Source organism: Citrus sinensis, chromosome 7 (genome assembly GCF_022201045.2).
Source record: "Citrus sinensis cultivar Valencia sweet orange chromosome 7, DVS_A1.0, whole genome shotgun sequence".
NCBI lineage: Eukaryota > Viridiplantae > Streptophyta > Magnoliopsida > Sapindales > Rutaceae > Citrus > Citrus sinensis.
Window position 1 is genome coordinate 3,157,407 of NC_068562.1, and position 22,272 is coordinate 3,179,678.

The window sequence follows — 22,272 nt, forward strand, 5'->3', positions numbered from 1 at the left end:
TTTTGGCATATCTTCTAAAGTTGTTTTTCTTTTTCACTAAAAGATGTAAATTCTCTAAAGTTGCTTTCCACTTTCATTAGCTAGGTGACTAAATCCGAAGCGCTGCCGCAAAAATTGGTGGACGGCACCTCCTCAAATCTAACGCCTATAGTCACTGTTCAGGTTATATCAGTGGCCACCGACTCGACGGATAAATTAATCGCCTACATGTTGACAATTTGATAATTTGTTTATAAATAAATTATCGATTCTTAATTAGTCATGACATATTTGTAACTTGGAGGTTTTAAAAAGTTGAAATTTCGAAGTGTATACAAGTCAGCACGTGACCAACCCAATGCTTACGTGGATTTATGGCATGCATGCGTGTGATATCGACTGGTATTTGGTGTTAGGAAATTCCATCTGTGTTTCTCACTGAATTAAAATATTGTTATCCTATTTTGGAACAGTTTGATTACGACTAATGTGAAACCAACTATTTAGTACCTTGGTTCAAAGAAATACAAGGAGCGGAGAGGAGACGTTGAGGAAGGAGACAGAAAAAAAAAAAAATTATACATCGAACTAAATAATGAAAATGAAATTGATTCTTTTTTTTACTCGTCATCTTCTCTCTTTCTTTTCTTTCTATTTTTCTCCTCTCTTATCATTTCTTCCAATTAAAAATGGGCTGAGTTTGAGATTACGGTACAGTTGATTCGTTGAAACGATAAGAGAGAACATTTAAGATGTAGTTAGAGCAAATGGGTTGATAAGAGGAAAACCGAACGGGAAATTGAGGTAAGTGAAAAAGGTACACATGTTAAGCCACGGAGTGTAGAGATAATCACTTTACTTAAACGGAAAGCGGGAGAGGGAAAGCGCTGGGGTATGTAGAGTAATGTAGATTGAAGTGCAGTGTAATGGAACGTCAGCTGTCAGCGAAAATATACTCAACGAAAACGACGCTTAATAAATTATTTTTTTATTATTATGAGCGACGTGGACAAAAAGGAAGCAAAGGTGAGCCATTGTGTAACCATTAATGGCTCTACCATGCGCAGTCACGTACGGTCAAATAAATCGCAGAGAAGATGATCAGTCGCTACTCACCAGTCATCAATCATCAGTGTGTTTGGTAAGCAATTGCGTGCCCGTGGATTTATTCCGTTAATATTTTATCATTTATCGGATCATAGTCGTCATCTTTTCTCTTCTTGTCTTTATCATCATTTATCATTTCGTCGTTGTAACCTATTCAACTTAAATAACGTACGCTTCGTTGGTTATATAATAATTGTTTCGGCACATTATGCCGAACGATATCAATTTTCTTGTAAAATTTTACGATCGTAGATCACTGCTCCCAGTACTCGTTTTTATGGTGGCTCCAGGAGCCATTGCATGCAAATCACCAAATTTGTCTCATCCAGCTTAATTTATTCGAATTTTTTTATTTCTCACTCTTTTCTATTTTTGTTTTCCTTTAGTTACATGTATGTATACTCTCTGTCTTGGCTTGACTGAGACCCTGTTGCCTTTCCATTCGCTTTTTCAGATTTTCAGTGATGTGTTGTTTCAACTAAAATTTTCGGCTTTAATTTTTTACCCAAAATTTAAATCATTGATATCATTTAATCTAATTAACTTCTAATATTTATTATTGGATTCTGTGACTTTAAGTATCCATTATTGAATTTAATGAAATCAATGCTCAAAATTTAAATCAAAATTTTAAGTAAAAAAAAAAATTAAGTTGAAGTAACATTTTCCGTTTTACATGTATAATTTGATTTTATATAAGAACTGAAATGACAAAGCGATTAGGCATCTATATAACTAGTCGCATGGTAGTTTATGGACTCCAAGCAGAGTAAAAACAAATAAATTGGTCAAAGTTCAGTAGCGGCAGCAATCATTATTCACCAATGAGATTGAAGACGGACTTGAAAATCATAAAGAATGAATAGAGAGAGGTACGTGGGATCAACATATAAGTTATAGGAAAATGATACCACACAGGCACAGGGCAGCACTAGTATACGAATATCTCAATATCTTTCTACTTATCCGCAATAGGCCAAATGGCAGAAACAAACAAAAGGATTAAAATTAAAAAAAAAAATAGAGTGACTGGACGTCCCATTCCGTTGGATGGGTAGGTACTGAAAGAAAGATTAAGTCAACTACGAGAGGATTTGACGGTGCGTTTAAGGATCTTGCTAAATCTGTGCTGGTATAATAATAACTGTCATATGGTATGTTAGACTTATCATGTTTTAAAATGATAAAAAAAAAAAAACAAAAAAATAAAAAAAAAAGAGGGGGAAAAGGGAAAAACTGTCAATACTTATCAGATTATTTTTAAGGATTTTGCTATGTTACAATTAATGTAACATACACAAGCCACAAGAACCACACAAATTATGGGACCCACATGTTTGTGTGGTTCTTGTGGCTTGTGTATGTTACATTAATTGTAACATATTGTTCACACGGATTTTACATGTTCTTCAGTGGGATCAGAGATGGGAAAACTTCTATTTTGTTACTATTATTACTTGGCAGCTTTGCTCTTTTTTTGGGATAAACAAAAATAAAATTAGTCATTGGTAAAGAGAGAATTTTGCGTACTCATGCACTATTTGGTATTGAACTATGGCAAGAAAAAAAATAGTTAACTATGAAATAAAAATCAATAAAATATAATAAATATAATTTTAAAATAATAATTTTGACAAAAATAATGAAAATTTTATAGATTTTTCATTATAAAAGTGATGAATAAAATCAACTTATAAAACACTTTAGTGCTGTAATTTTTTTCCAACTTCAATACTAAACAGGGCCTCAGCGAGTCAGTGATGCATACGTTCCACTTCCATTTATTAATAAATGTTTCTAGATTAATCTCCTAATGCCACTCCTTTGTGATAACGAATTTCATACTCGCTAGTTACATCACTAACTAATTTTGTGCTGAATGAGATCACTAAACTAATCTGAAGTTGTATCTCGTATATATCATGAGTTGATTGTATTGCTGAGACTGAGAGCCGAGGGTAAACAATTGAAAAATCGATGAGACGAGGCATAAGACGGTTACCAGATGGGCAAATGCTTGTAATTTTGTCCAACAGAAAGAGCCCAAACAAGCCCATGGTTCATTAAACCCATCAATTCACAAAACCCTCGCTGGCGACACGGAGCCGAACCAAAACCTTCATTTTCTGTGGGACGCCAGCCAACACCGAAACAACCATGACGCTGTGGTGCCGCACTGTTCAAAAGGTGGCACACAACTCCAGGACACCGTTTTCACGGACCACTTCGTATTACCACACCATTCAAGCCATCCCCAGAGAGTGCACCGGCAGCCGAGTCTCAGCCAGGGATCGATCCCAGGGTCGAATCCCAGCTGTCGTTTTCGCGCAGGACCTGCTTGATCAAAATACCGACAGAAGATCACCGTCCAGGAAACAAATCTTATCCACCGAAAGAAAGCAGATTCACTCCATCCTCAAGTCCGTAGAACTCCCCTTCTTTTGCTCCACTACTTTCCCGCTGCAGATCCGTGCCGGTTCTGGGTCGTCGGTTTTGCTTGATTCAGGAAAAGTGCTTCCCATTAAGGTAAAACCCGTCTGCTTCATTTTATTTTGGTTTTTACATAGTGTTTGAAATTTTTTCTGTTTTCGTGGGTAGGTTCATAGAGATGAAGAGACTGGGAGAATATTGAATTTGGTTTTTGTCTGGGCTGATGATGGAACGGAGTTGAAAGTTGATGTGCCTGTTGTCTTTAAAGGAGTAGAGAGCTGTCCTGGTCTCAAGAAAGGTAAAACTGCTTAGCTTTTAATTGTATGAACTGTCACTGTAGGTATTGAAGATTCAGTTAGTTAAGTTGTTAAATAACTGAAGATTTTAGACTACTGTAAGATGTTATGCAGTTGACATTGGATAGGGGGAGGGCATGAATTATGATTTTTGATGATTAGAGCTCTTAGAGTGTCTAGGCGAACAATGTCATACATGAACATGAAATGCACTAAAGCAAGTGGGGCTTCTTCCAACACACTTGCCGTGCAAGCTCTTCTGAATCAATGGTGTAATCTCTAGGAACTTGGAGATTTAGATTTACGTTTAATTCCCTATACGTATGCATATTTTATGTTATGCTAGATAAATGTCAATAGATTCTGTTCCCTCTTAAAAAGAGGATTACATTGTCAAATGAACTTTTTCCCAAATTTCTAGAATTTCCTATTCAATAGCTCGTTATCGTTATTTCAGCACATACAATGTGATGGAAATTTTCTAGTAAAACATCTGCCTTAGATTAACTTTCATTGCATGCCATGTAAAACATTTTTTTCTCTTATTATAAACATGGTTAAATTTTAATTGTGAACCTAGCACCAACAAACTATATTAAGTTTTTGATGACTTATCTGATAATTTACCCTGTCTTACCCAAATAAATCCCTGTGCTTCTTTGACTTTCTTGTCTAATAATTCTTAGAAGATTTTTTAAAGGTGCTTTCTTTGCTTTTCAAACCGTCACCGCTCGTTTTGGTTTACCCTGTAAGCAACCATTTTGTGTTCATAAAAGAAATCAACTTTTTATATACAAGGTCACTTCTCTTCATTGATTGTTCAGATTATTGGTGTTGAACTGTCTCTTTCAGCTGTGCTGCCCCAACTTTCAATTATCGCGTGCTTCTTTGTAGTTAGTTAGTATACTTAGATTACCGTTCTGCTCACTTTCTTATATTCATAAGTTCATGGAAGAGAAAGCATAAAATTTTCCCTTACTTGAAACTGTAAATATGAGATTGAAACTGTAAATATGAGGTAAACTATCATGATGCAACAAAATGGTATGTAACTTAGTTAAACTTTGGCAAAATGGATGCTTCTGGTGCACATATTAACGACAGATAGAACAATTATCGCAGCTGCTGAAGTCTGATCCAATATAAGGAGATTTTCCTGCAATATTCTTCCTGATTTGTGAAACAGTTACCATATTTTTTTGGTGCCAATATAATGTGTTTTGAAGCATTAACAAACAATGCCCAAACTCATTCAAAGAAAAATACTAGAGTGGTTGGCTACATTGTTCAGTTTTCTCATTGATATCCTTGTGTTTTGTTCTGTGCTGCAGTCATTGCATTAATTTTGTATATTACCTTGCATAGTATGAGATTGCTTATTGTTTCTAAAAAGTGTCTGTCTACTGCCACTTTTATGCCATAACAGGGGGATATTTGAAAAGTATTAGAACCAGCTTAAAATATCTGTGCCCAGCTGAACATATTTCTCCCAAAATTGAGGTAGATGTCAGCAATCTCGATATTGGAGATAGAGTATTCATGAGCGACATTGAGGTTCATCCATCCTGGAAGCTTCTGAGCAAGAATGAGAAAATGCCTCTATGCAAGATCTCGGCAACTAAGTTGGAAAACCCAGAACCTGCAGTGATGTAGGCACTGAAGTGGAACTTGGGCAAGGTTTGCAGATTTATGAGTAGAATACCTAAGAGAAGAAGCGGAAAAAAAGAAATGGGGGTGGGGGTTAAAAAAAGAAAGAAAGAAAGAGATGGAATAAGCCGGTTCTTTTAACCGGGCTTCAGGATGTGCTTTGGTTTCCGTGTAAAAGAAGGGACAATTAATGGTCAGAGCTTAAATTAAAAAATACCGGTTGTTCTGTAGCATTCGTGGATAGATTTCATTGCATGTTATATTTGATAATTTTATTATACAACTAGGTGAATGGTTGTATCATTCATTTTAGTATCTGCTTCTTTCTACCCCTTTTACCCCTTCAGTGTAATTTGACAGGAGCATAACAGCAACACCAATGGTCCTTTATAAGCGGCTGTGAATAGTATGGTTCTAGGAATCCATGTATTTTGGGTACTTTCATCGTATATGACTGTTGACTTTGCCTGGGAGTCTGCTAAAACATGGACTGGGTCTTGAAGAAGCTTCAGTAAACCACTGAATTAGAATTGATTCCTAATTAACAACTTGAATTTGATCAAGTAAACTGTAAAGCCATTGCTACATCCAGAGATTATCGTGTTAAATAACCACACGCCAAAAAACAAAATAGAGACGAGGGAGCAATGATCTGCGGCGAATGTCCGCGCATGGTTCCCTAAGCGTCCGATGTAATGGACCCAGGACCCAGGACCCATTCAATTCAATACAAACATCTCTATGCTTTCAGTCAATGGATATACGCTCTGCTTTCGCGAGCATAATGTAAAAAGAACTATTCTCTTCTCCAAAGATTTTACTACTCTGATCTTTGATAGAATAATCACCACTTGGTTGGGATTCAAGAGGTAAAAGAAAGTGACAAGGTCATGTTTGGTTATGAAAATTAGTGTAGCATTACACCTCCAACATTAAAAATATGAGGATACGGGTCGATGCCTGGAACTTCGACTAACTGCGATAAATTTAGTTTGTTTATACATTTTCTACTTTATAGCTTCCTTTCTTAGTGAAACCACGATCATACGCATAATAATGTCACAGCAATGATTCAATGAATTTTTAGTCAACTATATAGAAACTATGCTGTGGATGCTAGTAAGTAGGAAGAAAATAAAATAAAATGAAAAAAGGACTGGTTTAATTAATTAATTTTATAGAAGACCGACTGCGAAAGCGAACTCCCTGGCGCAAATCCTTCATCTTCATCTTCTACCCACAACTTTCCAACCATCAACTTCAATAACATAAAGTGACTTGGCCGGGGAGAGAATTTCATTTTCTGGCCGGTATTTTTCTTTTGTTATTTTATTTTATTTTTCCTATTTTTCGATAACTTTTTCATGGTGCAGCTTTGGTGCTCAGGTCAAGCTAATACACTTGTGTTGGAGCCGGTTGTATTGACTCTGATGATAGTGCGTGGAGATTCTAACGGCCCCAATGGTGGCAGTCTTAAATATATGATTTTCAAGAAATTATTTAGATGATATTACTTTTGGTGAGGCAATGGCCTTGCCTTTAGGTTTTTAATTTATTAGTGAGATTGATTTGTCTCTGTCGATTGTTTAGTTGACCTTGTTTATGCGTTGTACTTTGTAGGTTTTTCAGTTCAGATTAGTTATGTCCTAAAGGTTTATAATCAGTTAGTGGATGACTTGGTTTTATTGTATAGAAAACAGCTTTTTCATCCCACTTGATTCTTTTTCATATTATTCTAGTTTTCGTTAAAAAAAAAAAAATTATAGTCTTGTATGTGTTGTAAATATAGATTATAACAGAAAGTAAAGAATGAGTAAAACAAATATATAATGAATGAATTATACTAAGCTTTTGTTATAAAGCCATTATTTCTCATACGTTATTTACAAAGCCAAATGGCTATATTTATAGAGCCATTCGGCCAATCAAAAAAATGCCAAGCTTAGGAAACGTGGCATGATTGAAAAGCCTACGTACTCTTCAGTTCACGTATAATTTCGGTTTCCGAGCTAATTAGCCAAATAGATGCATGCCATACATGCATAGCTATTTAATTTAACGATCAATACCCTTTCACCAAAGTTTACCGCTCACAATTGCCTGGTCAACTTTTGTCACGAAAGCACCAATGGGGTTTTCGTCTAATGGGATAAGTCTTGTACTTATAATGTTAGGTGTAAGGGTTTGATCCTCTATAAGAGCATTATGAAGGTTAGTTTCAGTATTCTCTCAATTATCAACTAATTGAGTGAAAACAATATCTCCATTACGAAATGTGAGTGAAGTAGACATCTCTCGAATGAAATGTGAATGAAGTAGGCACCCCTGATAATTGAGTGGAGACTGTGTCTCCCTTACAAAATGTGAGTAAAGTAAGCACCACTCGAACGAACAAAATGTGGGTGAAGTAGGCACCCTTCGAATGTTAGATCAATGAGTTAATGTATGGTGGTGGTCCCAATTGTTTAATATGATCCCTTACAAAATGTGAGTAAAGTAGGCACCTCTCGAACGAACGAAATGTGGGTGAAGTAAGCACCCCTCTAATATTAGATCAATGAGTTAATGTATGGCGGTAGTCCCCGTTATTTAGTATGATTGTAAATATTGTAATTGTAATGTCTGATATAATATTAGTAACAATCTGTATATAACAGAATTCAAAAAAAAAAATTGTCACAAAAGTGGCTATGCTAATTAGCTTTGATCTTCAAGATGACTTGGTTTATTAACCAATTACAACAAGAGGTGACTAAGCGCTAGCCAAACTAAGTAAGGGGTAACGGTGGATATAGACACTAATACCACAACAATATATATATATAAACGAAAAAGTGGGTGTTTATATAGTTATTCTCATGTGCGAGTATACTCTTTTTTTTTTTAATGAAAACACATATTATTAAACTGTATAATTTAATTAAGTGAATTTTCAATACACTATAAAATTATGAAATTAAAAAATATATCCTTATAAAAAAAATTAGGACGGTACTAGAAAAAGGTGACACTAAGTCACTAACACGCGCACACACATCAGATATGGTACAAGGAATAGGTGGAAGGTATCTGGCGTACCAATCATGTAGATATTATATTATATTTTAGGGGAGAAGATATAGAGGAGCCTCGATTCGATTGAATTTGCTTGTCCTCCTCCCATAACGGAATTCACACGCGCCAGACGCAAATGTAACAGAAAATAAAATATATAACGGCAAAACGACGCTCTGCAGAAAGAAAAGAGAGGAGGAGGAGGGAAGAAACGAAGACCAAAAAAGAAAAGAGGGAGAAAGGAGAGGCTTGACTTTAGTTATATTATTATTTGCCCCCTCAAAACGGAGAGAATAGACCTTGGTAAGACCCCGCTTGGGCGGGTAACCGAACGGAGTACGTTGTAAACCGCGTTCTTGAATCAAACCACCTCCTCCGCATCCAATTCCAGTCGTTACAAATTCAAAAACACAATGCGTATCATTTGCTCCCATTTTCTTCCTCCTCCCTCGTAATTGAAAGAAAAATAATGATAGTGTCTGGCCAGCATGCGTTGGCTTCACAACATCTCTTTCTCCTCTGCACCTTCATCGTCCTCCTCTTCTCCCGTCTCCGCCTATTCTTCTCGCGCTAAACGAGATTTTTTCTATTTGAAAAATAGTCGAAAAATTCATTTTAAAAATCTCAACAGCAATAATAATAACAACAGCAGCAACAGCAACAAAAAGAATTCGCGGGGGCCGAGGTTGACGAGGCAGAAGAAGCTACGGCATTTAAGCGATCAGGAGGTTGTCGGAGTAACGAGATTGGCAAACCCGGATGTTTCGGAGTCGGTATCGTCTAGAGATAATAATAGTAATGATCATTCCTCCTCGGCATTGAGGACGTCGACGTCTTCGCCGGTTCCGTTGCCGCTGCCATTACCCGTGCCCCTTCGCGTGGATGACGAGAGAGACCGTGACGGGCTTTCTGATAGAGATAGAGTAGATTGCGCTGCGCCTGACAGAGTTTCTAATTCTTCCTCTAATTCCCCTATCGCCAGGTTTCCTTTTAATTTCTCTTCTCTTCCCTTCCCTGTTGGTTCAATTCGATAAATTAATTGCGTCAATTTGATTTTGCACTGTACATTCATAAAATAAATTTCTTACTTATGGAATGGGGTATTATTACGCAAGATAATTAGGTGTTTTATGATTTCGAAATTGAAGAGCAGATGCGTGCGGTTATTTCTTTTTCATTTCATTTCTATCTCCTGGCACCTGTGTAATATTTCAAAAATCTTAAGCATTCCAACTATTTTAGATTATTTGAATTTTCATTCGTCGTTCCTACTTCAATAAATATTTTTCTGGCATGTTGTTGATCATATGCATTTTTTGCATTATTGTCCTGTTTCAGCGTGTTTTCTCGCCGTGTTGGGAGGAAGATGCCTGAGTTCTTTGACACGAAGTCATCTAGATCAGTGAATCTAGCGCTGAATTATGTAGAAAGATCTAGAGATAACTTCAGGCTTAATATTCCTGCTAAGAGTGCTCCTACTAGTCCATTCACAAGTCCTGTACGCAGCCCGCAAAGGAGTGTTGGTGGGATGTTTCAATATAAGGTTCCTAATGGAAATCAAGGATGGTCTGCCCCAGAGATGCCAACATTGGATATTCCTGGTCTTCCTCCCCCGGCATTCTTTGATTACACTGTTTTTAGCGCTGAAAGTTCTCCCTTTCACAGTCCTCGAAGCAGAAGTCCATGTCGAAATGCCATAAGCCCAAGTGGACCTTCATCGCCAATTCACTCAAAGTTGTCCCGTGAGAGTACTGTTCGTATTGAAGTTCACCCATTACCTCTTCCTCCAGGAGCAGCTGTGCTTTCACCATCAGCTACTATTCCACAAGTTGCTGCTAAACCTGAACCTTTGCCAATGAATAGTCAATGGCAAAAGGGAAAGCTTATTGGGCGTGGTACATTTGGCAGTGTTTATGTTGCCAGCAACAGGTATACAAGTTCTGAGTATCTTTATGCTAGTTTCTCTATATTGAGACAGCAAACACTCAACTTTGGTCTTTTCTCTTTGACAGAGAAACGGGAGCTTTGTGTGCGATGAAGGAGGTTGATATTTTTCCTGATGACCCAAAATCTGCAGAGAGTATAAAGCAACTGGAACAGGTTACTTTTCAGCATGATTTCATTTTAAATGAACTTAATTTACTACATGCATAAGAGTGATAGCAACCTAGTTGATTATATGGAGCCTACAGAGCACTTGTGGTTTTTATTTTGGGGGTATCTTTTGGTAGACAGTGAAAGATATTTCCCAACTATTCATCTAATCCATCCATTTCTTTCAGGAGATTAAAGTTCTCAGCCATCTGAAGCACCCAAACATTGTTCAGTATTATGGTAGTGAAATAGTAAGCAATCTTCCAGTTTCGTGTTTGGTGTCCTCCCTTATTGGAGCTTTGCTAGAATATCGTCAACTGACTGAGAATTCAATTTTATGCATATGCAGGTTGAGGACAAATTTTATATATATCTGGAGTATGTTCATCCTGGATCGATTAATAAATACGTCCGTGAACATTGTGGAGCCATTACAGAATCAGTTGTGCGCAATTTTACTCGTCATATTCTTAGTGGGTTAGCATACTTGCATAGCAAAAAGACAATCCACAGGTATAAGAGTGTGCTTTGCCGGAGAAGTTGATATTTTTCTCAGCTTACGATTAGTGTGGCAAAATTAAAGTATAGCAACTTTATATGTTTAGTTTTAAGTCAAGTATAGAATGAATTGTAATCATGGTAGCAGGAAAATTGTATTTTATCATGTTTATTCAGAGCCTTAGTGTTCTATTTTTATCTGGAAAACATAGGGACATCAAAGGAGCTAATCTGCTTGTCGATGCATCAGGGGTTGTTAAGCTTGCTGACTTTGGAATGGCCAAACATGTGAGTTTTTAGTAAATTTTTAATTATCTTTATGTGCCAACCCAGAAACATGGTTGTGAACGCATGCCTGTGAGATCTTTTACAATTTAGTTATGTGCAACTGCAGTAACTTTCAAAGGGATCTTCTATTTATTTATTTATATTTTGCTATTTTCTTTTCTCTTCATAGATATTCGGCGAGTTTTATTGACATTTTCTGAAGTGTATTTGTCAAAAATATGTATATTTATTGCTTTTTTTAATGTGATTATATCATTTACTCTGGTGCAAGAAGTAAAGAAGAAATTACATAGCATGCTTGAATATGAAAGGTAGATAAATTATATAGCATGCTTGAATATGAAAGGTAGATAAATTATTTTGTTGTGGGCTCTGCTCTTGTGCCTGTGGGAAAATGTGATGGTATTGTCCTTGTGTAAGTACATGGTTATAGTCCCAATCTAAGGCTTGTGATCTTGTGTTATGAAACCCGTCTTGGGCAGTATTCTCATTTCGTTTGTCTATTACGTTCAAACGCTATTATATTACCAGTCAAATGTTTTTGTGTTACGACTGCTTTACATGTTAGGAATTCATGGGATTATTTGATGAACCCAGCACTTATTCTTTCTGATTCCTGTAATGAGCCAAATAATTTGGAGAATGATTATTTTGATTGGCTGCAAAAACACCAACTACATTATGGTGTCGTCATCATGCTCTTTATGTTGCTGTAATAATTCATAATCTAGAATGTAATGCATTATTTTTTTTTTCTCTCTTCTCACTGGAGCTTGAATTGTGATTCTTATTTGCAGCTTACCGGTCAAAAAGCTGATCTTTCTATGAAGGGAAGTCCATACTGGATGGCTCCAGAGGTACCTGCTAGTAGCTATTTCTACATTTTACTACATAAATTTTTGCAGCCTAGAGCCTCACCTCGCTGAAATAATTATTTTTTTTCCTGTAGCTCATGATGGCTGTCATGCAGAAAGGTAAAAGTTCTGATAGTGCACTTGCTGTTGACATCTGGAGCTTGGGCTGTACAATTATTGAAATGTATACTGGGAAACCTCCCTGGAGTGAATATGAAGGGGTGAGCATCAACTGTTTCTTAAACTTATTTATTCATTGTGACCGGCACTCACTGCATATTTCACTATGCCAAATTGCTATTACTGGCCATTGCTAAGAAAGTAACTCAGGGTTTTGAAGAACTTGGTTTTGCATCATTAAACTTCTTCTTGCTTGCTACTTCTACTGCATTAGTTACTCTTGTTTCCGTCAATCATATCTACTCTTTAGATTTGCTGCTGAAAGGCTTCTTTGCCTGCTAGGAAGAGAATCCTAAGTTTTCTTCCCAACAATAATCCATTTCATTCACCCAAAATTATGAATTATTTAATTTCCCTTTTTACTGGTCTTTCTTTTATCCCACCCTCTGATAAATTGTTTAACATTCTTTTATTGATAAAGGCCGCAGCAATGTTCAAAGTTATGAGGGATACCCCAGCGATACCTGACAGTTTGTCACCTGAGGGCAAAGATTTTCTGAGATGCTGCTTTCAAAGAAATCCTGCAGAGAGGCCACCAGCAAGCCTGTTACTAGAACACCGATTTCTGAAAAACTCGCAACAACCCGATGTCCCTTCCTGCTCCCTGTCGTTTAGTGGGATGCAATTGACAGTAAGCTAAATAAGCCATTCCATTCCACTTCTTTTCCTTCAAATTTCATAGGGATTTTGAGTCCAAAAAAAAAAAAAAAAATTTCATAGGGATTTAAAATGTATTTGTGTTGTCCTGACAGGAGAAACCGCATAGTCCAAGAGAGAAGGCTGACGCTAAATATGATCAAGTGGCAGCACTTTCAAGCTCACGAAGTTCAAGAAAGGCAACTTTGGAAAGGTAGCAGTTCGTTCCTCTTTTATCTTTCCTCTTGCCCCTTAACTAACTGAATCCTCCTCATTCTTCTCAAAATTGTTAATTATTTACTTTTGCGTTATTCTTTTTCTCCAGTGAAAATGGCCGACGATCCCATCTCGAAACTTCCGACTTGACAGTTGCCTCCACTTGTTCTCCACGTTCCACCCTCGAGGCTCTTCCTTGTTTATCTCCTTTGTATTCAGGACCCAGCACCCGTCATAGCAGTGCTTCTGCAATTGTCCTTGGCCTTATTGGTCGGGGTTCCAAAAAGAATCGCGTTGGAAGATGAAACGGAGGAGTGGACGTCTTGCGGCTTAGTTTCTCATAGGGTTTGTCAATGACACGGTAAAATACCTTGTTTTAGAGACCGATCGGCGCTGTGTCAGGGTAAACTTGACGCTTAATAGAGTGCTCTATTTGCATCATCTTCATCATGAAAAGGCCCTCGAAGCTTCAAGCACCTTTTGTCCTGGAAGTATGAATATCTAGGTAGCCGGAAAGTAGAAGCAGGTTTTGTCACTACTCACTAACAATGATCTTCTGCAATTATGGAAGTTCATTTTTATGTTTTTTTTTTCTTTTTTTTTCAGGTTAATATTCTTACCTCCATGTACACATTTTGACGGATTCAAAACAAAATTTTCAGAGAATAGGTTAAGTCTCCCATATGTAGTGGTCACTCTTTTTTACGAAGAATCCGATTCGGATGGGACAATCTGAGGGTCTCCATTGTTGGATTGTTCTCTACATATATGTATATAATCTGTATTGTACTTACTATTTTTCACATTGAAAGAAAAGAAAGGAAAAGAAGTTCAAATACCCTATAGAAGTAGAAGCTTTCCCATTTTTCGTGTAATGAAGAATGCGTTATGTGTACATCTGTTGGTGGTGTTGTTATAATGTTATGGGATCCACGGCGGCCCAACAATAATTTTCTATTTTACGAAATCGAAAATGACAAAACTCGTCCTTAAAAAGACGTGCTAGTGCTGGTGCTGGATACATGGTTACGGGTTATTGGTTTGTCATTCTAACTTTTCTCGAAATTCCTCCATTGGAAATGGTATGTGTGGTCCACTGATGGAGTGACACTTGACAATTGCGGTAAGCATTAGCCCATTGGAACTCATGCGTGTTCCACAATTCCACATGCCCCTGCTAAAAGGGCCACATGAGAAACGACCAAGACTCTTTCAAAAAGTCTGAAAGCGATAATAATCCCCCACACTCTTTCCTAGGAAAAAACATGCTTAGGAACTATGCTCATTAGTGTGAGGGACACGGCTACCATGCAGGGCATAAAATCCCTGTATGGTACAGGGGCTGCCCTTGAGCCGTTGGATTCAGCTTATTTGAATCCAATGGCTGGGGTTTTAGTTTGAAAAAAAAAAGAAAAAAATGAATAAAAGTAGAAAAAAATATGGCAACCGGTTCAACGGGGGTAGTTACAGTACGTAGAAAATTACCGTTGGATTGAATAGAGTGGATCCAATGGCTGAGATTTGTTTTATTATTCAATAATTAAAAAAATTTGAAAAAACAAACCTGTAAAACTGAAATAAACAAAAAAAATCCCCACCACTCACTCACTCACCTCACCGTCACCACTCCCTCACCTCACACACGTCAAACACCTCACCACTCCTCACCTCACACGCGCCTCACCACGGCCATCAACGGTGGCAACTGAAGGAGTTCCTAGGCAACGATCAACGGCGGCACAAGGACAGGCTGATCTCCGCCGTCGGCAACGATCAACGAAGGCAGAAGGATGGGCTGATGTTCTTCGTTGACAATGATCAACGGCGGCACAAGCACAACCCTGTTCCTCGCGCAATCCATCTCCAACGCTAGAATAGCTGTCGTCAAGGGCTTCGGTGGGACGCCACAACTATTGCTCAACCACCTCTGCGCTGCTACTGTACCATCATCTCCTCACCGCACGACATCAGAACTATTGTTCTAGCTTCGCCCCACATTCGCTTTACCACCAGAATCATCAAGCAAAACGTTAGTATTAGATTAGATTTTCTGAATTAATTTATAATTAGGGTTTGATTTGAACTGTATCAAGATATTATTTTGCTAATTTGTAGTTATGTGGTTTTTTTTTTGTAATTAAAGTCTTAATTTTTTCCTTCCAATGGACTTGTGCAGCGATGCTGACGGGTTCAACTGACCGTTCAATTCTGGCCACGGATGTGGAGACTGGAGCCACTATTGCTCGTCTTGAGGATTCTCATGAGTAAGTTCCCATATTTATTTTTTCTCAAATTATTGATCATTAATGGTCCAAGAAATATGGTTCTGATGCTCTGATATGTTATCTATTTGCAGGGATGCTATTTATAGTTTGATCAACGTGACAGAGTCAACTGTTGCCTCTGGCGATGATCAAGGTTGTATTAAGGTGGTTTTCTTCCCCAGTAGCTGCTATGAAACTGGTTTCTTCTCATTTCCTTCTCTTTGAAAGCCGTAACAGTGTTTAGGAAAGTATTGTCATAAGTATAGCGTCTAGCAAATGAATTTCCTGCAAACATAGTCCAATCAGCTATTTACATGATTGAAGTCTACTTCCAATGACATTTGGTTTTCTCCAATGGCTTTTTGCTTATTGGCTTTGAGGTTCTTTAATTATCTTCTTACTTTTGTGATCTTTGATGAATGTAAAATCATTTCTAATTACATTTTATCATTAAATGATATCTAAAGTTCATTGTTTTTATTTGAAAATATTAACATTTGTTTTTTTTATTTGTCTATTTGTTTTTTAGGATATTTAATCACTGTGCTGAATCTGTTTGAATTATTAATTTGCTTTTAAGGGTTCAATTTTTTATTCAACCCACTTATCTTTTTGTTTGATTTTTACTGCATTGGAGGTATGAGATACCAGACAACGTACTCTCTGCAATTCTTTTGACGCTCATAAGGAATATGTTTCAGATATGACTTTTGCAGCTGATGCAATGAAACTGCTAGGAACAAGGTACTTTAATGCTGTTACTCTTTAATGATTCTGCTTTTTTTTCCCTTTCAATTTGAAAAGGTCTTCAGATTGTTTGCTTTCAGCTAGACATCCTGCACACAGTTCCATATATTTATGTGTTTAAATATCAGTTGTTTTGATGAAGGTTGATTTATTATCCTTTAAATGCTGGAAATTTTTTGAACCTGAGAGCTGTAACAGAGCATGATGATTGATTTGGGTTTGATTTTAATTGTTGATTTGGGTATGAATTAAATTTTTTATTGATTTATAGTGTTGGTTTATGTCTTTCCCTTCTCAAGCTTTTGGGCAACAGTGCATGGATCAACAGCAACAAAGAGCAAGGGCTACACAGGCACAGCCTCGGCTTCAGCCTTAGCCTCAACCTGGCGATTTATCTGCTATACTCGGTGTATTCCTCACTTCCATTGCTATTGTCTCACTGGCAAATTCTCTCTTATATCCTAATTCGTGCTTTTACGCATATTTAGTCACTTTCAATCTGGTTTATCAGTTAATGGTGACTTAAATCTTCTTTTTTTAATTGTTTGAGTTGAATCTTGTAGCTCTGTAAATATTAAGTGTTGGGTTCTCATCTGAATAAAGGGCTTTCCTTGGAGTGAAATAGTGAAATGAACAACGATTTCAATTGACTAGTTGTAAAGTTTAATTTTGTCCTAAAATGAGCAGTTCAACAATATATTATCATGGGCAGTGTTTTTACCCAGATTTTGCTTGGTTGCTTGCCTACTAGTGTGAACACTTTATTGCTTTGAAAACTCATTTGCTATATTAATGCTTTGGTGGTAAGTTTCTTGTATGTATATCTGTAGTTATATTATTTTGATTGGAATTTTCTGTATTCAACTCTGAAACTGACTTGCTGGATTTAAGTAATAATTAGTTATTTTAGTGAAAGTTTGAGCATTTGTGTAGGTATGAAAGTAATATTAAGTTCATTTTGAACAATAGGTTGTTTTGATGAATATAGCTTTTGAAAGAATTTTCAAATGATGTCAATGCCGAACAATAGATTGTCATTGCTTCCTGGAAGAATAGACCAATCAAGTTACCTTGTCGTACCTGGAAATTATTCGGAGGGGGCAGAATCTGTTGGATGATGAACTTTGCTGCGGCTTTGTTGCAATTTTGTTGGCTGCAGAATTTTAGGCTTGGCTTCAGTAAATATAGGTTGATATTTGCAAGGCAACTTTTATATGGCTTATGTAAAATTTTTCTTTTTCCATTTACATTGCTGGGTTTCGTTGTAGTTGCTGAGCAAGTGAGAGAACACATTCAATTTTATACAACAATTATAAGTATTGACCATGAGGCAGGATACTGGAAAATTGTTGTGTTATTACCCCTCAATGGTAAAATGATTGCAATTGGTATGGTGATCACAATTGATGACTTTTGAATGAAACCATATGTTTTAATTATTTATTTATCCTGTTATTTATTTTAATATTTCATTTGCATGGATGTTTATTTCACAAGATACTTATTTGAAAAATGTCAAAAAAAAATGTTATATTGCTAAAAAATAAATACGTTGTTAATAAGCTGTGTTGAGCTTTTACTTTAAAACTATTTACCTTTCTTCCTTTTTTTATTTGCCGTAAATTTATGCAATATATCAATCCACTTTTTTTTCGGAGATGGTACTTGTAATAAGGTTGGATGATGCACTTGGTGTAATGTACTAGATTTTGGTGGATTTTTAGGATGATATGTAGAAAATATTATGTTTGACATAGGAATAGTTAATTTGATTTATTTTCATTAAATTGTGTTTCCTATAATTAGTTAAAATAAAATAAAATAAATTGATTAAATTGATTTAGCGGATGGGAAAATAAGCCTATAAATTTGTGTGGGAATTAATAGAATTAAAAATGGTTGCAAGGTTATTTATAGTGGAGATTTCGGCTATAAAAAGCGCCAGTGGAATATAAGAGCTCTTCCGAATTTATTTGTGAGGCCACTTATTGCAACCACTAGTATTTTACTCATTTTAGTTTTTTTTTTAATCAAACTTAATAGTTAAGTCATATTTTGCTTTAGCACACTTATTTCTTCACTTTAATGGTTCACTTTCACAAATTTCACTCAAATGTGAAAAATTTTAATTTCCACTATAACTTAGTTGAAAGTCATTCATTGGGTTTACTACTTTTTCAAGCCTTAATCAACAAATTGAAGGCATACATTGCTTAACTAGAATTTCAATCATAATTACAAAAAATTAAAACAATTAGGATTATTGATATAATAATTAACAACCAAAAATTAAATATTTATATATTCAATTGTACTTTTCTTTAATAAAAAGCGAGTGCTATATTTCAAAGATTAAAATTAAATATAAGACACTAAGAGGCTTTGATAGTTCTCCGACCAAACGAAAGATTTAAAACACTTAAAAGCAAATTCGGATTGGAATATTATTATTTTGTTGGTTACCTTTATTCATAATACAAATACTTCGAAAGTGATTATATTTATAAAAAATTAGATGAAAAATGTTTACAAAATAATATTATTGAATGTTTAAAACGAACACTTGTAGTATAAGGTATGACTATTGAAAGATTAAAATCAGTGCACGAAATTAAAGTGACCAGAAGCTTACAAGCCGTAAACGGCTTGCCGGTTTGACTTGAACCGGAAATCCGGTTATGTTCCAGCAAGTCCTTCACTCGAATCCGGTTTTCCGGATATCACAAACCGGCTTGCCGGTTGGATCCAGAAGATAGCACGTTAAAACCGGCTTACCGGTTTCCTTAACCGGTTGGCCGAATGAATCCAGAATGCTGCCAAAGTGCAGCTCGAATCCGGATTTCCAGATTTACAGAACCGGCTATCCGGTTAAATCCAGTGAAGGCCATACGCGAATCCGGTTTTCCGGATTGATAATCCGGTTATCCGAATATTGACCCGAGAGCAACCAAAGAAAATGCGGCTCACCGATTTGAACAATCCGGTTATCCGGAATTTGTCCCGAGAGAAATCAATAAGAAAAACGGTTTTCCGGATGAGAAGAAGTGGTATACCGGTTTAGACTTGGGAAATCTTTTTGTCTCTAATTGGGTAAGCTCTTATACTTGTATTACACACACCATTTTATTTTTGGCCTTTTAAAATTGCTTAATTTTAAATCATTTTGAGATTTAAAACCTTTCAATAAGCCATTTAGGGTGCGTTTGGCACACTATATTGTATTATGCTGTATTGTATTATTTTAATGCTGGTATATTGTATTATGTTGTATTGCGTTAGCATTGTATTATAACAATATTGTAGAATGTTTGATTAATTAAATTAAATAATTAAAAAATAATATATATTAATACTTAGAAAAATAATAAATATAGAAATCTTAAAATTTGTATTATAATTATGATAAAAAATTTTATAAAATTTAATATTATATGTAAATAATAAATTTAGATTATAATTAATATTATAACTGTTAATATAAATTAATAAATTATTATTCAATAATATTAAATTATATTTTAATTTACAATATATTATTATTTTTACATTTTAATATATTAATAAATTTTTAATTTAATATAAATAATTATAAATATTGAAATTTGCATAAATTTAAATAATATTAATTTTAAAATTAATATTAATGTAAATAATATTATAATATTAATATATTATTTTTATATGAATCATTAATAAATAAAATAATATTATCATATAATTTATTTTTATATTTTATTCATTATATTAGTATTTAATAATAAAATAATTTATTTTTATAATATTTTAATAAAATAAATTTGCCTCAATTGAGGCAAAAAGCTTCCGCATTACGCAAACCCGAGGTTCCCTTGGGTTTGCGTAATGCGACCCCATGCCTTATTATGCTGTATTATAATGCAGTATAGTGAGGTCTCAAATTTTACCAAACAACTTCTTGGTAATAAATTAATGTGAATAGTGGTATAATACCACACAATCCCATGCACTAAACGCGCCCTTAATGCATGAAATATAAAATCATAAAATTACAAGTATATCAAGCTATCTAATTCATGAAGCATAAATTCATATAATAACAAACATATCAAGCCATGTAGTAAAACATAAATCAAGATGCAACATTCATCATTCCAACAAACATTAAACAACAAACATTAAACATTTTACTTAAAATATGCAACAGCGAACATAAAATATGAGTACCTCCATAACAGTGAACATACAACGTCAAACATGAAACGTAGAACAGCAAACATGAAACGTGGAACGTAAACATGAAACGGGGGCAAAAAAGAAAAATTTCGGGGTATTTGAAAAATCAGTACATGAAACATTGCACAACCAACATGAAACATATCACTTAAAATATGCAACAACAAACATAAAATATGAGTCCCTCCGTAACATGGAACATGAAACATAAAACATGAAACGTAGAACAACAAACATGAAACAGAGAACGTAAACATGAAACAGGGGCAAAAAAGAAAAATTTCGGGGTATTTAAAAAATCAGTACATGAAACATTGCACAACCAACATGAAACATATCACTTAAAATATACAACAACGAACATAAAATATGAGTCCCTCCGTAACAGTGAACATGAAACATAAAACATGAAACATAGAACATCAAACATGAAACATAGAACGTAAACATGAAACGGGTGCAAAAAAAAAAAATTTCGGGGTATTTGAAAAATCAGTACATGAAATATTGCACAACCAACATGAAACATATCACTTAAAATATGCAACAACGAACATAAAATATGAGTCCCTCCGTAACAGTGAACATGAAACATAAAACATGAAACATAGAACATCAAACATGAAACATAGAACGTAAACATGAAACGGGTGCAAAAAAAAAAATTCCGGGGTATTTGAAAAATCAGTACATGAAACATTGCACAACCAACATGAAACATATCACTTAAAATATGCAACAACGAACATAAAATATGAGTCCCTCCGTAACAGTGAACATGAAACATAAAACATGAAACATAGAACATCAAACATGAAACATAAAACGTAAACATGAAACGGGTGCAAAAAAAAAAATTGCGGGGTATTTGAAAAATCAGTACATGAAACATTGCACAACCAACATGAAACATATCACTTAAAATATGCAACAACGAACATAAAATATGAGTCCCTCCGTAACAGTGAACATGAAACATAAAACATGAAACATAGAACATCAAACATGAAACATAGAACGTAAACATGAAACGGGTGCAAAAAAAAAAATTGCGGGGTATTTGAAAAATCAGTACATAAAACATTGCACAACCAACATGAAACATATCACTTAAAATATGCAACAACGAACATAAAATATGAGTCCCTCCGTAACAGTGAACATGAAACATAAAACATGAAACATAGAACATCAAACATGAAACATAGAACGTAAACATGAAACGGGTGCAAAAAAAAAAATTCCGGGGTATTTGAAAAATCAGTACATGAAACATTGCACAACCAACATGAAACATATCACTTAAAATATGCAACAACGAACATAAAATATGAGTCCCTCCGTAACAGTGAACATGAAACATAAAACATGAAACATAGAACATCAAACATGAAACATAGAACGTAAACATGAAACGGGTGCAAAAAAAAAAATTGCGGGGTATTTGAAAAATCAGTACATGAAACATTGCACAACCAACATGAAACATATCACTTAAAATATGCAACAACAAACATAAAATATGAGTCCCTCCATAACAGTGAACATGAAACATAAAACATGAAACATAGAACATCAAACATGAAATATAGAACGTAAACATGAAACGGGTGCAAAAAAAAAAATTTTGGGGTATTTGAAAAATCAGTACATGAAACATAAAACATAAAATATGAAACTTAAAATGTTAAACATGAGATAAATTTCATAGAAAATGAATAAAATTTTTGTCTTTTTGTTAACACACATTTTATTTTATTTTTTAAAATA

The 22,272-nt window shown here is 35.1% G+C and overlaps 2 protein-coding genes across 6 annotated transcripts; both read left to right on the forward strand.

Annotated features, from left to right (window-relative positions):
* The first annotated feature begins 3,055 nt into the window (after positions 1–3,055).
* On the forward strand, positions 3,056–5,774 carry LOC102608950 (uncharacterized). Its single transcript, XM_006466582.3, has 3 exons — positions 3,056–3,612; positions 3,685–3,814; positions 5,239–5,774. Exons 1-3 carry the CDS (start codon positions 3,244–3,246, stop codon positions 5,463–5,465), a joined length of 726 nt encoding a protein of 241 aa, XP_006466645.1. The 5' UTR covers positions 3,056–3,243; the 3' UTR covers positions 5,466–5,774.
* A 2,833-nt stretch (positions 5,775–8,607) lies between these two features.
* On the forward strand, positions 8,608–17,733 carry LOC102608667 (mitogen-activated protein kinase kinase kinase 5). Of its 5 annotated transcripts, none has more exons than XM_052445034.1 (16): positions 8,608–9,495; positions 9,852–10,442; positions 10,526–10,613; positions 10,796–10,858; positions 10,957–11,120; positions 11,318–11,393; positions 12,191–12,250; positions 12,343–12,468; positions 12,849–13,058; positions 13,180–13,277; positions 13,389–15,308; positions 15,456–15,543; positions 15,636–15,708; positions 16,181–16,287; positions 16,590–16,699; positions 17,260–17,733. In XM_052445034.1, the coding sequence occupies exons 1-11, from the start codon at positions 9,002–9,004 to the stop codon at positions 13,582–13,584; spliced, it is 2,166 nt and encodes a 721-aa protein (XP_052300994.1). In that variant the 5' UTR covers positions 8,608–9,001; the 3' UTR covers positions 13,585–15,308; positions 15,456–15,543; positions 15,636–15,708; positions 16,181–16,287; positions 16,590–16,699; positions 17,260–17,733. The 5 variants fall into 5 exon arrangements, with proteins under 5 accessions (XP_052300994.1, XP_052300995.1, XP_052300992.1 ...); XM_052445035.1 differs by having other exon boundaries at positions 17,321–17,733; XM_052445032.1 differs by having other exon boundaries at positions 13,389–13,805; positions 13,886–15,308; positions 16,590–17,733.
* The last annotated feature ends 4,539 nt before the right edge of the window (positions 17,734–22,272 follow it).

Bases quoted from the DNA above. Each gene is read 5' to 3' on its own strand.
- LOC102608667 (XM_006466581.4), top strand. From the start codon at position 9,002: ATGCGTTGGCTTCACAACATCTCTTTCTCCTCTGCACCTTCATCGTCC. The intron at 11,121-11,317 runs GTATAAGAGTGT...TGGAAAACATAG, and splicing joins AGCAAAAAGACAATCCACAG to GGACATCAAAGGAGCTAATC. The intron at 12,469-12,848 runs GTGAGCATCAAC...TTATTGATAAAG, and splicing joins CCTGGAGTGAATATGAAGGG to GCCGCAGCAATGTTCAAAGT.
- LOC102608950 (XM_006466582.3), top strand. From the start codon at position 3,244: ATGACGCTGTGGTGCCGCACTGTTCAAAAGGTGGCACACAACTCCAGG. The intron at 3,613-3,684 runs GTAAAACCCGTC...TTTCGTGGGTAG, and splicing joins GAAAAGTGCTTCCCATTAAG to GTTCATAGAGATGAAGAGAC. The intron at 3,815-5,238 runs GTAAAACTGCTT...ATGCCATAACAG, and splicing joins CTGTCCTGGTCTCAAGAAAG to GGGGATATTTGAAAAGTATT.